At 46.6% G+C, this 15,571-nt stretch overlaps 1 protein-coding gene and 1 non-coding gene across 3 annotated transcripts in view; both read left to right on the forward strand.

Annotated features, from left to right (window-relative positions):
- Positions 1-4,201: 4,201 nt before the first annotated feature.
- Positions 4,202-15,571, forward strand: part of FLACC1 (flagellum associated containing coiled-coil domains 1) — a 29,645-nt gene continuing 18,275 nt past the window's right edge. For both annotated transcript variants that reach the window (XM_043445583.1, XM_043445584.1), the window contains exons 1-7: positions 4,202-4,314; positions 4,818-4,892; positions 7,351-7,399; positions 9,104-9,237; positions 10,741-10,834; positions 13,170-13,231; positions 14,975-15,072. In XM_043445583.1, the coding sequence (XP_043301518.1) occupies positions 4,202-4,314; positions 4,818-4,892; positions 7,351-7,399; positions 9,104-9,237; positions 10,741-10,834; positions 13,170-13,231; positions 14,975-15,072 (625 nt within the window). The remainder of the gene's footprint in view (positions 4,315-4,817; positions 4,893-7,350; positions 7,400-9,103; positions 9,238-10,740; positions 10,835-13,169; positions 13,232-14,974; positions 15,073-15,571) is intronic.
- TRNAG-GCC lies at positions 13,843-13,915 on the forward strand. Its single transcript has one exon. It is a non-coding gene; the product is annotated as a tRNA-Gly (tRNA).

Here is a 15,571-nt window from a genome sequence, read left to right on the forward strand (position 1 = left end):
GGATTAGAGTTCTGTCTGCCCCTACATCCAGGCAGGCTGGTGACTGAAGCCTGCCACCACCCAGTGACCACAGATGCCTGGACTTGCAGCAGAGCATCCCTGAGTCCTCAGGAGAGCACTTTCCCAGTGGTGATTCAGGAGAGAAAAGGACATCTTGCAAATAGCATTATCTTCTACGCCACCTCCACTTCCTTTGAAAGGCCACACCACGTTGGAACAAACCTGCTTTTCTTGGGATGTCTGGCACCCTGAAGGTGGCCTGAGAACTAGGACTTTTTGTCCCGACTTTCTTTCAAATTGTTATGAACTGAGTTCACTTTTTAAACATGTGGCTTTAAAGCATAGAGTAAAATCATATTATTACATAAAGTATCATAAGTCATTTATAACTCTACCAGGATGTGCCAAGCCTGAACTTGACAACTATAAAGATGTATGTTGTATTTGGAAGGTTTCAGCATCAAAAATGCCCTGTTCATACTAACGACTATGAAGCATTAAGATAAAATTATCTGTGTATTCTCTGATTAAACCGATTTCATGACATCTTATTTAAAAAAAAAAAAAAATGAGAGAATGATCTCTGTTCATTTCCAAGGCAAACCATTCAATATCACATTAATCCACGTCTATGCCCCAACCAGTAATGCTGAAGAAGCTGAAGTTGAACAGTTCTATGAAGACCTACAAAACCTTCTAGAACTAATACCCAAAAGAGCTGTCCTCAGATTATAAGGGACAGGAATGCAAAAGTAGGAAGTCAAGAAATACTTGGAGTAACAGGCAAATTTGGCCTTGGAGTACGGAATGAAGCAGGGCAAAGGCTAATAGAGTTTTGCCAAGAGAATGCACTGGTCAGAGCAACAACACAAGAGAAGACTCTATACATGGACATCACCAGATGGTCAACACCGAAATCAGATTGATTATATTCTTTTCAGCCAAAGATGGAGAAGCTCTATACAGTCAGCAAAAACAAGACCAGGAGCTGACTGTGGCTCAGATCATGAACTTATTGCCAAATTCAGACTTAAATTGAAGAAAGTAGGGGAAAGCTACTAGACCATGCAGGTATGACCTAAATCAAATCCCTTACAATTATACAGTGGAAGTGAGAAATAGATTCAAGGGATTAGACTTGACAGACAGATTGCCTGATAAACTATGGACAGAGGTTCATGACGTTGTACAGGAGACAGGGATCAAGACCATCCCCAAGAAAAAGAAATGCAAAAAAGCAAAATAGTTGTCTGAAGAGGCTTTACAAATATCTGAGAAAAGAACAGAAGCTAAATGTAAAGGAGAAAAGGAAAGCTATAAACATCTGAATACAGAGTTCCAAAGAATATCAAGGAGCGATAAGAAAGCCTTCCTCAGTGATCAATGCAAAGAAATAGAGGAGAACAATAGAATGGGAAAGACTAGAGATCGCTTCAAGAAAATGAGAGATACCAAAGGAACATTTCATGCAAAGATGGGCACAATAAAGGACAGAAATGGTATTGGCCTAACAGAAGCAGAAGATGTTAAGAAGAGGTGGCAAGAATACACAGAAGAACTATACAAAAAAGATCTTCACAACCCAGATAATCACGATGGTGTGATCACTCACCTAGAGCCAGACATACTGGAATGCGAAGTCAAGTAAGCCTTAGGAAGCATAGCTGTGGACAAAGCTAGTGGAGGTAATGAAATTCCAGTTGAGCTATTTCAAATCCTGAAAGGTGATGCTGTGAAAATGCTGCACTCAATATGCCAGCAAATTTGGAAAACTCAGCAGTGGCCACAGGACTAGAAAAGGTCAGTTTTTATTCCAGTCCCAGAAAAAGGCAATGCCAAAGAATGTTCAAACTACTGCACAGTTGTACTCATCTCACAGGTTAGCAAAGTAATGCTCAAAATTCTCCAAGCTAGGCTTCAACAGTATGTGAACCATGAACTTCCAGATGTTCAAGCTGGATTTAGAAAAGACAGAGGAATCAGAGATCAAATTGCCAACACCTGCTGGATCATTGAAAAAGCAAGAGAGTTCCAGAAAAACATCTATTTCTGCTTTATTGACTACGCCAAAGCCTTGACTGTGTGGATCACAGCAAACTGTGGAAAATTCTGAAAGAGATAGGACTACCAGACCACCTGACCTGGCTCTTGAGAATTCTGTATGGAGTTCAGGAGGCAACAGTTAGAACTGGACATGGAACAACAGACTGGTTCCAAATAGGAAAAGGAGTACGTCAAAGCTATATATTGTCACCCTGCTTGTTTAACTTATATGCAGAGTACATCATGAGACACGCCGGGTTGGGTGAACCAAAAGCTGGAATCAAGATTGCCAGGAGAAATATCAATAACCTCAGATATGCAGATGACACCACCCTTACGGCAGAAATTAAGGAAGAACTAAAGAGCCTCTTGATGAAAGTGAAAGAGGAGAGTGAAAAAGTTGGCTTAAAACTCAACATTCAGAAAACTAAGATCATGGCATCTGGTCCCATCACTTCATGGCAAATAGACAGTGGAAACAGTGACTTTATTTTTTTGGACTCCAAAATCTCTGCAGATGGTGACTGCAGCCATGAAATTAAAAGACGCTTGCTCCTTGGAAGAAAAGTTATGACCAATCTAGATAGCATGTTAAAAAACAGAGACATATCTTTGCCAACAAAAGTCCGTCTAGTCAAAGCTATGGTTTTTCTAGTAGTCATGTATAGAAGTGAGAGTTGGATTATAAAGAAAGCTGAGTGCTAAAGAATCGATGCTTTTGAACTGTGGTGTTGGAGAAGACTTGGACTCCCTTGGACTTGGATGTGCTGCAGTTCATGGGGTCACAAAGAGTCAGACATGCCTGAGCAACTGAACTGAACTAAATATATTGTATGTCAAATATACTTTAATAAAAAATAAAAACTAGAAGAAAAAAAACTGGTTGAGGTAAATCCTTAATCACAGCTACAAAGCACCTTCTGGCATGTAAGGTAACATATTTCCTTAGAACACGGGACAGGGGAGTAAGGGGAAGGAACACTATTTGACCTCCCATGTGCTCCAACAGATGTCAAATACCCATCCCAAACATCAGATAATCCAGTTCCAACCCTGCATCGTGGGGGGCTTTCTCCTGGAAACTGGCTTCTGCTGGTTTGTACATCCTTTGCAGGCTCATAAGCTGTAGTTTCCTGTGGTGTACTAAGTGAGGAGTCACAGTGCCAAACCCATGTGGACATCACTTCTGCGATGCTGTCTCCTCTCTCCTCCTCTCTGTTCTTGTGGAATTAAATATCTCTTAATCCGTACTCCCATTTTAGTGGAGTTCTGGAAAAGAAAGAAGATAAACAAGTGTGGTCAAGCCTCCAGTTGTTTTTCATGCAAACCTTTGTTACAGAGTTGTTTGTTTTTATGAAGCCCAGAAGGAAGAGTTTTAGCTGTGCAGTTCAGGCCGGTGACCAGGAAAGAGAACCTGGAAGATTCCCTTGCACTGTAATCTGAGTCACAGAGCTGCTTTTCTGGGAAGGTCTATGCATGACCTACCTGTTACAGGCATTTCTCTGCCCTTCGGAGATAGCTCGTGTGACCTGATGGAAAAGCAAGTGCTCAGGAGTCAGATAGACTTGTGTTTGTTTCCAACTTTGTGACTTGCTACCTCTGTTAGCTTTCTGAGCCTCACTGTCCTCATCTGTAAAGCTGGCACAACAATAACTGATGACTTATTGTGGATCTGGCCCATAGTAAGCCCTCCGCGACTCCTTCCCAGGTGGCTAAGTGGTAAAGAACCCGCCTGCCAATGCAGGAGATGCGGGTTTGCTCCTGGGTCAGGAAGATCACCTGGAGAAGAAAATGACAACCCACTCCAGAATTCTTGTCTGGGAAATCCCGTGGACAGAGGAGCCTGGTAGGCTGCAGTTCATGGGGTTGCAAGAGTTGGACATGACTGAGCGACTAAATAACAACGACATCAAATGTTAAATGGCTTTCAAGTCAGATCTCCTGGGTGGCCAGAGGTGAGGTGTTGTGCTATATTCAAGACCCTGTACCACACTGACAGCTTCCAGAATCTGTCATCTGTGCTTTGGGCTTTCTCTGGGCTCTTCCCAATTCGTCTCTAAGCGTTGTTGCTCTGACTCTCAACAGTGTGACTGTGCTGCTGTTTTCCCGCTTCGGTGAGGCCTCCTGACCCAGCAGCCAAGACAGCCCCTGACCTGCCATGTACCCCAACCCCCTCGTCTACTGCACCTGCTGGGATCCCTGGAACCTGGGGCCACGAAAGCTAATCAAGACCCCTCAGCCACCAAGGAAGACCTCCTCGATGAAGCCCAAGTAAGGATTATCCAGGATGGAGTGTGGCCTGAGGGCTTGGGTTCCGTGGAGTGGGGCAGCCCTCTTTCTCTCACAAGATTTCCAAAACAGTCAGCTTGGCAGCAAAATCCTAAAGCGGCCAGAAAGCCCGGCTTTACTCACCTGTTGGCTGCAGAGCCCTCTGGACCGGCCAGCTGGGGCGGAGTGTGGTTTCAGTGAGGAATCTGCAGAGTAAGCCCAGGAGGGACAGGGCCATGGCAGGGGCCCCCCATGTGACTTGCTACATGGGGACAAAGAGCTTCTGGAACCAGAGGACCTCAGTCCAGGAGCCCCTGGTCAGCAAACAAGTGCCAGGGCCATCAGCCTGCGGTTCCCCAGACCATCCTGATTATAAAGATTCCCCTTGGCACACCGTGCCTTCCAATTTGGGGTCACTGTGGGGGGTCTCCCTTCCCTGAGAGTGCTAAAGCAGGTTTCTGAATTTCCAATTTTCTCTTTCTCACGATTTCCTTTTTCACTCTCAGGCTCTCTCCTCTTCCTCCAGCTGGAAGAAAACAAAATTATGCCCAACGGATAACAAAATCTGTTGTCACCCCAAAGTAAGTGTTTTCACGTCCATGGAACAGGGATGATTTGAGGTATGTGAATAAAATAATCTCCCTTCTAGGCCTTTACAACCTGCCCTGACTTGAGGTAACTGCTCCCAAGTGTTGTCAGAGAAATGCCAAAACGCACTGGGATTTCCTCCAAACCTTAGCTCCTACAGGTGGATTCTGTGGCCCTTTGCCCTCACTGCTTTCAAATTCACTTCCAAGGAGTTCTAAGCAGGGTGCCCCAGAGAGCCCCTCCCTGCCCTAAAAGCCTTGAATGCCCACGCACGTCCTTGACCCAAAGCCTCCCACAGACTTATGGCGTGCACTCATCCTTTTCTTGATGACTTTACTATGTCTAAGGATTTCTGTAGACTGCAGCTCTGTTTTTACTCATCAATTAAAATTTTCATTCACATTTATAAGCTTATCTGGTGTAATTTAGGTTTAGGCCTTTGCATGAAACTTTGTATTCTATTTACTTATTTATTTGGAAACCATTGAGCACCTACTATTTGCTAGACTTTGAGTCAGGTGCAGGGAGACAGCAATGAACACGGCAAAGTCTCTGCTCTCCTGGACTTGCATTCTAGTGGGGAGGGCTGGGGAGATGGCCATGAACGTGTAAATCCATCCGAAGTCTGCAAGCACTTTGTGAAAAAACAGCGCAGGCATCGGGAGGAGGGGATGGTGAGGGTGGGGTTGTAATTTTGCAGAGAGAGGTCAGGGCAATCCCTGAGTAAGAGGTCAGCAGGAACAACGCTGACCACTGGGGTCCAGCACTCCTGGCAAAGGGAACAGTGAATATGGAGGCCCTGGGTGGGAACTTGCTTGGCACATCTGATGTTTTCCTGGAAAGCAAAGTGGCCCATGTGCGGCCAGTGGAGGAAGGGAGGAGAGAGTGTGGGGACATGAGCTCAAAGAAGCTGCAGAGATGCTGAATGCAGTCCACAGAGTAACAATCACCTGCCTACCTCCCCACAGAAGTGCACGTCCTAATCCCTGGAAACCGTCACTTTGTTCTGTTACTTGCTGAGGGGAAAGGAAGGTGACGGATGGAATTAGGTTGCTCAGCAGCTGATAGATCGTGCTGGATTATCCAGGATGTAATGTAAAGGTGGACTTAATGTAAAAGTAAAAGGCCTTGCCTGTGAAAGAGGAAGTCAGCATGTCAGAGAAGGAGACGCGACAACAGAAGCACAGGTTGGAGTGATGACCTTTGGGCTTTGAGGACAGAGGACAAGGCTACTAGGAGTAGGGGAAGCTTCTATGAGCTGGAAAAGGCAAAGAAATAGATTCCCCCCAGAGCCTCCAGGAGGAAGACAACCGGACCAACACCTCGATTTTAACCCAGGAAGACCCGTTTTAGACTTTGACTTTAGAACTAAACATAACAAGGTATTGTTCTAAGCCACTAAATTCATAGTAATTTAGTAATAACAGTAGGAAACTCACAGGGAAGTGTGCTGGCCACCGTAAGAACTTCGATTTTCACTCCAAACAGGATGGTGTGTTCACTGCTGGGGCCACCATAACAAAAGCCACAGACTAAGAGGCTTAAGCAGCAGAAATTTATTGTCCCATAGTTCTGGAAGCTGGGAGTCCAGGATCAAGATGCTGGCAGGGTTGACCTCTGGTGAGGACTCTCTCCTTGGCTTGCAGATGGCTGCCCGCCTGCCACCCCTCACCGGGTCTCTGCTTTGTGCGTGCACATCCAGGGTTCTCTCTGTGCGTGCTAAGCTCTCTTGCAAGAACACCAGGAAAACGGTATTAGTGCCCACCTTCATGACCTCATTTTAACTCAGTCACTTCTTTAAAGTTCGTAAATCCAAATACAGTCACATTCTGGGATGGCAGGTGTTAGGATTTCAATATGGTGAATTATGGGGGGGACACAATTTAGTCCATAACACGTAGGAAGCCATCTGAGGATTCTGAGAAGACCGACACAGTCCGATTTGCGCTGCTTGCCACCATAGCAGAATAGTCACTCTTATTCGCCTCTTCCAACATCCCAGGTAAGCGCCCCTGTAAATACTCTTATGACATTTGAGTACCTGACCCTATGCTCATGTTTCCATATCTGGAAAAAAATTATTAATTATAATCAGGGTTAACACCAGCTCTCAGAACAGTAACACTTTGCTTTCCCTGAATTTATTTAACCCTGGGCACGTTCAGGTTCCCAGAACACCAATTTCCAGTGCAGACAGGAAGAAAGGCAGTCGTGCAGACACAGCAAGGATGTCACTGAAAAGCATGTGCATCGAAGCTTAGGCACCGGCTCATAGGAGAGTGCTTGGATCTTCATATGAAGTTTCTAGGCCCTTGTTTTAGGAATGGTTCTACTATTAGGCTAGTGATGGATTGATTTCCTACTTTTTTACTACTTATCATTTCATTGCAATCTGTGTACCAACCTTCATTTTTTCCCCGACTGCTTTCTGAGCACGCCTTTCTCTTACAGAATGAAAGTCCATTTAGGAAAACAAGAGGACAGCAATAAATTACCTAATGTGAGTAAAACTGGGAAGAGGGCAGTGGGGCTAACATTTATTGAGACCCACTATGTGAAGACAGATCTTTTACACACACTCACCTCCTCGAATCCGTGCAATGATCCCCTGAGGAGCATCTATCAAGATCACATTTAATGTGTTGCTGGTGAGGGGTAGAACCGGAACTTGAACTCAGCTCAGCTGGATCCTAAAGAAAGCATTAATTACCACTTTCTGCTGCCTTATAGGGTATAAGGTGAGGCGAGTCTCCCACAGAAACCGGATGGCGGCAATCAGTCCGGGCCAGGGAACAGCTTAAGCCCAGATGCAGGAAACCCTCTGCTGCACTTGGGAACCCACAAAGACAAGAGGACAGACCACCAGGGCATCTGGGAGGAGCCGGGATGGGAGGATGAGAGGAAAGGAGCAGGGACAGGAGGGTGCTGGAGAAAGAGATGGGACCGTACCCAGAAGGACGTGACACCTGCCTCCAGTTTAGACCTAGTTCTCTTGGTGCCTGGGAGCCTTTAGGGGTCTGACACAGGTCAGGTTTACATTTTTAGAAAACGCCCTCCAGTGGGGTATTATTGGCCCTTTTTACACTCTCTGCTTATATCTATTTTCCTTGCCTCTCTTCCCCTGCTCCGCCTCTCTTGTATGAAGATCACACAGTCTCTTAATGGTCAGGAAAAAAGATAAACAAAAATACAATAGCCCTCTAGGTGGAGAGGATGATGAACTTTAGGGGAGCCAGGCTAAAGGCAGCGAGGCCAACTGAGAAGAGAGCACCAGAGCCAAGGAGCAAGATGACAGCGGCCTTGGACCACATGAGGGGCAGGGGTGTGGTGAAGAGAGGATGAGGCTGAGGCAGAGTTAGGAGATAAGAGATGCCACAGGGCATCCTGCACAGCTCACGACAGCACATCTGGGACTAGCCCGGCGGTCCAGTGCTTGAGAATTCGCCTCGCAATGCAGGGGCGCGGGTTCGACCCCTGGTCAGAGAGCTAAGATCCCACATGCCTTGGGGCCAAAACACCAAAAACGTTAAACAGAAGCAATATTGTAACACATTCAATAAAGACTTTTTTTAATTAAAAAAAAAAAATAAAGACCACATCAAAAAATCTTTTTAAAAGAAGACCGTGCATCTTCTCCTGGTCCACGCTGGTTGGTAGCCCTGCCCAGATGGATGATTGGGTGGAACCGACCAAAATTTTGAGTTTTGTTTTGTTCACAATTGTGCTAGGTATTTTTTCATGTGTTATTTTGTTTATTTGTCAAAGAAGCCCTTTGATGAAGAGTTATTATCTTCATTTTCTGATAAGCAAACTGAAGCTCAGAGATGCTGAATAACTGGCTAGGCAGAGTCAGGATTTAAACTCAGGCCCATCTAATTCCAAAACCTAAGCAGCGTCCACAACGCCCAGTAGCCGCCTGGCATCTGGAAGGAGAATGCTGAAGAGGAGCAGGGCTCAAAGGCAGAGTGGGGAGCAGGGGTCAGCGTTTGGGTTTTGCACATGTTGGGTTTGAGAAGCCTATGGGGACACCCAGGGACCAGCTGAGTCTTGCAATTTGGTTTCAGGAGAGAGGAAACTGGGGGAGGCGACAGGGGAACACCCCACCTCGTGGGTCTAAGATGTGAGTAAGGCCCTAGAGGAATACTGGAGCAATCCCAACATTCCAAGTCTGTAATATGACCTCGCCTTCCACCTTGATGCCCAGGAAGTGATAGATGTGTCACCTGGCTACCGCCTCGTTCGGAACAGGGAGCAGATTTCTGTCACCTTGGGAGATGAGATGTTTGATAGGAAAAAACATTCAGAATTGGAGAACATGGACAAAGCCAAAATTTCCAGGTAATGTCCTTGAACTCCCTCCAGCTCCCCAGACTTCTCCCCTCCTGTCCCAAGGACAAACCCTCTCTTGAAGCCCAGTCCACAGGGTTCCTTCGCTCAGCCCTGTGTTGGCGCCTCTCTGTACCCACCTCCCTGCTCAGAGCCCACTGGAGTCAGGGGGATGGATGGACGATTCAGGCAGCTGATCTGGAAAATGACTGGGTTGGTGTCACTCATCCTAAAGGAGAGTAGTTGTTCCTGAAGGTAATGAGTAGATGAGATACTCATACAATGGTCTGAATTAGAAGAATGAGAACTGAGAGTAAAGTCAGGACTTCCGGGAGGCCCGAGTCTGCATCTTTTTCCTTATGTCCAAAGATAACACTCACTAATGCCTCTGAGAGATGCGGTGTGTAAGACTCTGGCCTGATTCCATTCCAGTTGAGCCTATGCCACCCCCTCTGTCATTCAAGGCTCACCGACTCCCCATCCTCCAGGACCATATAAAGTCAGTCCCCACATCCTTTTCATTCTACCTCTTGAATCTCTAACTCATATCTCCTTTTCCCCCATCTCCTCCTACATCCTCTCTTCTTTTCTCGACGTATTGAATCAAGGACCTCATCTCTGCTGTACTGCCTGCCACCCCGTTTACTTCAGCTCAACCAGAGAGCTGAGTAATCTTACAGATTTCATGGAGGCCCAAGAGTCACAAGCATCCACAATCTATTCTGAAAGCCACACTCTAAAATCCCTTCTTTGTCCTGTTTCCAGCCCATTCCTTGTCTATGAAGACCATTCAGGTCTTCCCTGGTGGCTTAGTCAGTAAAGAGTCTGCCAGCAATGCAAGAGACCTGGGTTCAATCCCCGAGTCAGGAAGATCCCCTGGAGGAGGAAATGGCAACCCACTCCAGTATTCTTGCCTGGAGAATTCTGTGGACAGAGGAGCCTGGTGGGCTACAATCCTTGGGGTCACAGAGAGTTGGACAAAACTGAGTGACTAGCACTTTCACTTTTACTTTCTTCCAGAAACAGAACAAAGAAGGGATTTAAGAGCGTGGCTTTCAGAATAGATTATGGATTTTTTCTTAAATCCCTTCTTTGTTCTGTTTCCAGCCCGTTCCTTGTCTATGAGTCACTGTCACCGTCAATTCTATTCCCCCCAACTCATTTCCTAATCCTCTGAACATCTCCCTCCTCCATTTCAACTATCTTTACTGAGTCAAGGTCAAAGCCTAATAGATTTCTGACATCCTCCTCTTTCTCTTCTAATCTAGTGAGTCACCAAACTACCCCTACTCGCTTTTGGCCAGTCTGCCCAAAAGGGCTGTCTGTGTCTGAGCTCAACAACCCTACTGCCAAATTTCCTTCTCCCAGCCCACCCTCTGCCCCTGCACCCCCACCCCATGATGATGGAGGAAGTGCAGAACACAGCCTGGCTCTCACCGGGCCAGAGCCGGCCATGCTCAGGGAGGGCCCTGGAAGCATGGAAGCTCTGTGGGTGATGGGCTACTTGTCCCGCAGGACTGATATCATTGCTGACCTCAAAGAACAGATCTCAGAGCTGACAGTGATCATAGAGCAAATGAACAGAGACCATCGTTCTGCCCAAAAATTGGTGAGTGGTCCTTGAGTGAGCTATGGGAAGGGGAAAGACTGATAGTTTCAGATGACCTGCTATGTTCCAGACAAGAGGCCAAGTCCCTGACTCATGGGAGCCAGGTTGCCCAAGCAACAGCTCTGCAGATAAGACTGTGGTCACCCCATCATATTTCCCTGACTCCATCCTCATCCATAATTGCCAAGAACTCAAGTCCTTCCTCTAATTGCTGTTCAGTCGTTCAGTCATGTCCGACTCTTTGCGAACCCATTTATCTGCAGCATGCCAGGTTTCCCTGTCCATCACTATCTTCTGGAACTTGCTTAAACTCATGTCCATTGAGTTGATGATGCCACCCAACCACCTCATCCTCTGTCGTCCCCTTCTCATCCTACTATCAATCTTTCCCAGCATCAGGGTCTTTTTCAATGAGTTGGCTCTTCGCATCAGGTGGCCAAATTATTGGAGCTTCAGCTTCAGCGTCAGTCCTTACAATATTCAGGGTTGATTTCCTTTTGAGACTGACTGGTTTGATCTTCAGGCCTAAGTCAATTTCCAGGAGCTCCCTGGGCATCTCTGGCATGCTGTAAATGCCGCTATCTTTTCCACTAGGAAACAAGGAAAGTGAAGTCGCTCAGTCGTGTCCAACTCTTTGAGACCCCGTGGACTGTAGCCTACCATGCTCCTGCACCCATGGGATTTTCCAGCCAAGAGTACTGGAGTGGGTTGCTCCACTAGGGGGCACCAGCAATTTCCACCAGAGCCCGCTATGCCCTGTGTGGTGAGCTTCATTTCAGACCTTGCTGAAACTCTTGCTAATGGCACCAGCTTGATCAGTACTTCAATTTTGCTCAAAAAGTGCCCAGAAGCCTCCAGTCCCACTTCCTGTTGCTGTTGAAACTGCTGAAGCCCACTCTCCCGAATCTGCTGATTTCAGTTTGCACTCTTTGTGTCTCCTGGGGACTGTGGTGACACTCCCTTTAGATCTTGGTGCTGCCAAGTCGCTTCAGTCGTGTCCGACTCTGTGCGACCCCACAGATGGCAGCCCACCAGGCTCCCTGTCCCTGGGATTCTCCAGGCAAGAATACTGGAGTGGGTTGCCATTTCCTTCTCCAATGTGTGAAAGTGAAAAGCGAAAGTGAAGTTGCTCAATCGTGTCCGACTCTTAGCGACCCCATTGTTCACAGCCTACCAGGCTCCTCCATCCATGGGATTTTCCAGGCAAGAGTACTGGAGTGGGGTGCCATTGCCTTCTCCACCCTTTAGATCTTACCATCCGCTTTATCACGGATTCTTCTTCCCCACCCCAAGCAGAGGTGCCTGGTGTCCTGAGCTGGAGTGACAAACCAGAGCGACACTTACATCTCTTCCCCATCCGCTCATTACTCCCTCCACCCCCAACCTGCACCATGCTTGCTGTTACTGGAAGCCACGTGTGAAGGGTGACTTCCCAGCAGGCAGCCCCTCACCTTCTGACACACCCCAGATGTGTCTGAATCCTATAGTGACCCAGCCTAGGACTCAGGCTGAGAACTTCCCTTCTGGTGATTCATCCCTGTATTTCTCTGAAAACCCTGTTTTTGTGGTCACCTTCTACAGAGAGGAAACTGAGACTCAGGAAGTTAAATAATTTGCATGAGATCACTCAACTCATCCTTGGTGTGTTCTTGGGCAAAACACACGCTTTCAAAACACCGGCCCTACTGAAGACATATTTAGAGATTATTTTGATGGAGGGATTTCACATTGTGATTCTTGCATTCCTCCCGTCACACCCCACATTGTTGTGTGACTGCACAGTGGGGAGAAGTGCTGGCCCCCCAAAGCTTGTCCCAGCTGGCAGAGTCCACTCCTCCTGAGACACTAGCCAGAGGCCCCAGTGTGTTAGAACAGAGGGTCACCAGCGTCTGAGCACTCCCTGCCTCTGGAAACACAGTCATTCTGCCAAGGATTTATTAACATGATCTTTAAGTTCATCGAAGACAGGGCCTGAGTCTTAGGCCTGTTTGACTTTTCCTGGTCAAGACTTTTGCACAATAAATGATTGCTAGATTGAGTTACATATCCCCAAATCCAAAGGCCATGACCTTATAAAGCTTACATCCAGCCAAAGAGAAAAAACCTGCCCAAAAATCAGTGAAAGGAATGGTTTCCACACACCAACATCATGAACTGATTTCATACCAAACAACACAGAGGCAAGAATTGTTTCATTCCTTCAGTAACTATGTGGGAGAGGTGAGGGCAGTTGGGGGTACCCCATGAATGGGAAGGTTTTTCAGAAGTTGCAAGTTGAAGTGGGAGTGGGGTCCTCATTCCTGTCTTGTTAACACTGGCCTGGCCTCATTTCCAGCTCTCTAATGAAATGGATTTCCGCTGTGCCGAGATGCAGAAGAACTTTGAAAGCAAGACGAGGTATGCTTTCTGGCACAAGTTCCTGTGTACTGCAGGCCCTAAGGATTTCAGTTCACTGGGATTTCAGACAGTGGGGTGGCAAGGGGTGGGGGAGATGAGAGACGTGTCTTTGGAGAGCAGGATGGTTTGATCTGAGGCCACTGAAACAGCACAGAGGTTATTCCTGACTTTGCACTTTATAATCCAGTTATTTCAATTATAATCTCCCTCTCAGTTGATTGCTAAGAAGAAACAATTTTCAGTTCTCTATGAGATTTCCATGGTAAACTACTATTGTTTTCAGCCCAGTCTCTCCCTGCCCCCCTCCTCTCCCTCCCCTCTCCTCTACCATCTTGGCTGCGAGCTCAAGGCTGGGCAAAATGGGAAGAAAGTACCGGAGGGCAGGAGCCAGAGCCGAGAGATAAACCAAGGGGAAGAAAAAGGAGATGTGCTGTCTGTGTGAATGAGAAGACCCACAAAGTCCCTTTCTTAGTCCTGCTGGAGAGAAGTCCTCATAGGTGTTGCAAACTTGCTTTTAATTTTTTTAAATTAATTATTTAGCTTATTTATTTTATTAATAGACTATTTTTCAGATTCACAGTAAAACATAAAGTATAGAGAATTTCGGGACTTCCCTGGTGGTCCAGTGGCTAAGACTCTGTGCTGCCAATGGAGAGGGCACAGGTTCGATCCCTGGTCAGGGAACTAGATCCCACATGCTGCAACTAAGACCCGGTGCAGCCAAATAAATAGTTAAAAAAAAAAAAAAATAGAGAGAATTTCCATATACCCCCTGGCCCCACACCTGCACAACTTTTGTCATCATTGACATCCTGCCCCACCACCATGGGGCATTCGTTACAATCAATGAGCCTACTCCCAAAGTCTTAGTTTATGTTAGAGTTCATTCCTTTTTTTCCTTTTGGCTGCGCTGGGTTTTCATTGCTGCATGCGGGCTTTCTCTAGTTGCAGTGAAAGAGCCTCTCTAGTTGTGGTACTCGACCTTGGTTTCCCCAAAACATGGGAGATCTTAGTTCCCTGACCAGGGATTGAACCCGTGTCCCCTGCTTTGGAGGCATATTCCCAACCATCGGATCATCAGGGAAGTCACTCTTGATACTGCAGATTCTATGGGTTTTGATAAATGCTTAGTGTCATGTATCCACCATTACAGTATCATACAGAATAATTTCATTGCCCTAAAAATCCTCTGGGCTCTGCCTGTTCACTGCTATCTCCCCACTAACCTCCAGAAACCACTGATCTTTTGACCACTTCTGTAGATATGACTTTTCCAGAATTTCATATAGTTGGAATCATACAGCCTGTAGGCTTTTCAGACTGACTTCTTGTACTTACCAGTATGCATTTAAGGTTCCTCCAGGTCTTTTCTTGGCATGACAGCTCCTACAGCCTTGTATTTTAATGCCCTTCTTGAATACTACCAGCATCTGCCTCCTGGAATGGAGCCTGGCAAGAACCTAGGCTCTAAAATTATCCTGGGTGTTAATCAGCTCACAGTTCCTTTGCTGTAAGCAAAGACCCTGTTGTTGGGGGTAGTCTATGGCCCCCCCCAATGACTCCATTCAAAATAGTGGATGGTGAAAACAGAGGTCTCCTCAACCGTTTCTGGATGGATGCCAGAAGAATGTGTCAGCAAGTGAGGGCCCCGCTGTCGGCCCACCAGCTGCCTGCGTGAGGAGGGGAGCTGAGATCAGGTGGACCCCCCACAAGTGACTCTGGCCTTCTCCTGGGGCCCCACAGGGAGCTCAAGGAAGCTCACGCAGCACAGCTCAGTGAGTTGGAGAAAAACTACAAAGAAGCCTTGAAGGCAGAAAAGTTGGCTGCCCAGGACAAACTAGGTAAGGCTTTGGGAGATGACTCTGGTAAGGGGGCAGAGGCTACGATGCAGGTCAAGGGCAAAGGAATTCCTGTGGCCATGGGTGCACTCTGGCTAGACTTTCAAAGTTTCCTTCCAAAGCCCAGGAAGAGGGAGTGACTGAGAATGAAACTGAAAAAGGGAAACCATGTCAACAAACAACCTCTCTACCCTGAGAACTTAGAAGGCTCTGCAGCCAAGTTTTGGGGTTTGAACAAGTCCCTTCATCTCCTTGAGTCTCAGTTTCCCCACCTGGGAATTGAGGACAATAATACCTGCCTTTATCACAGTGGTAAGAATATGAAAGCACTTTAAAAAATATATTTAAAAGTTCTACAAATGTAATACTATTCCAATTCAGCAAGTTTCCTCACTGATAAAATGATGGTGCTTCATCAAATGCTAACAGGCACACTATGATTTGTATGACCTTCTAACCTAGAAGGGTTGTGAGGGCCACTTATCCCATTGTTTATGCTGCC

Source organism: Cervus canadensis, chromosome 24, assembly GCF_019320065.1.
Source record: "Cervus canadensis isolate Bull #8, Minnesota chromosome 24, ASM1932006v1, whole genome shotgun sequence".
Classification (NCBI taxonomy): Eukaryota; Metazoa; Chordata; class Mammalia; order Artiodactyla; family Cervidae; genus Cervus; species Cervus canadensis.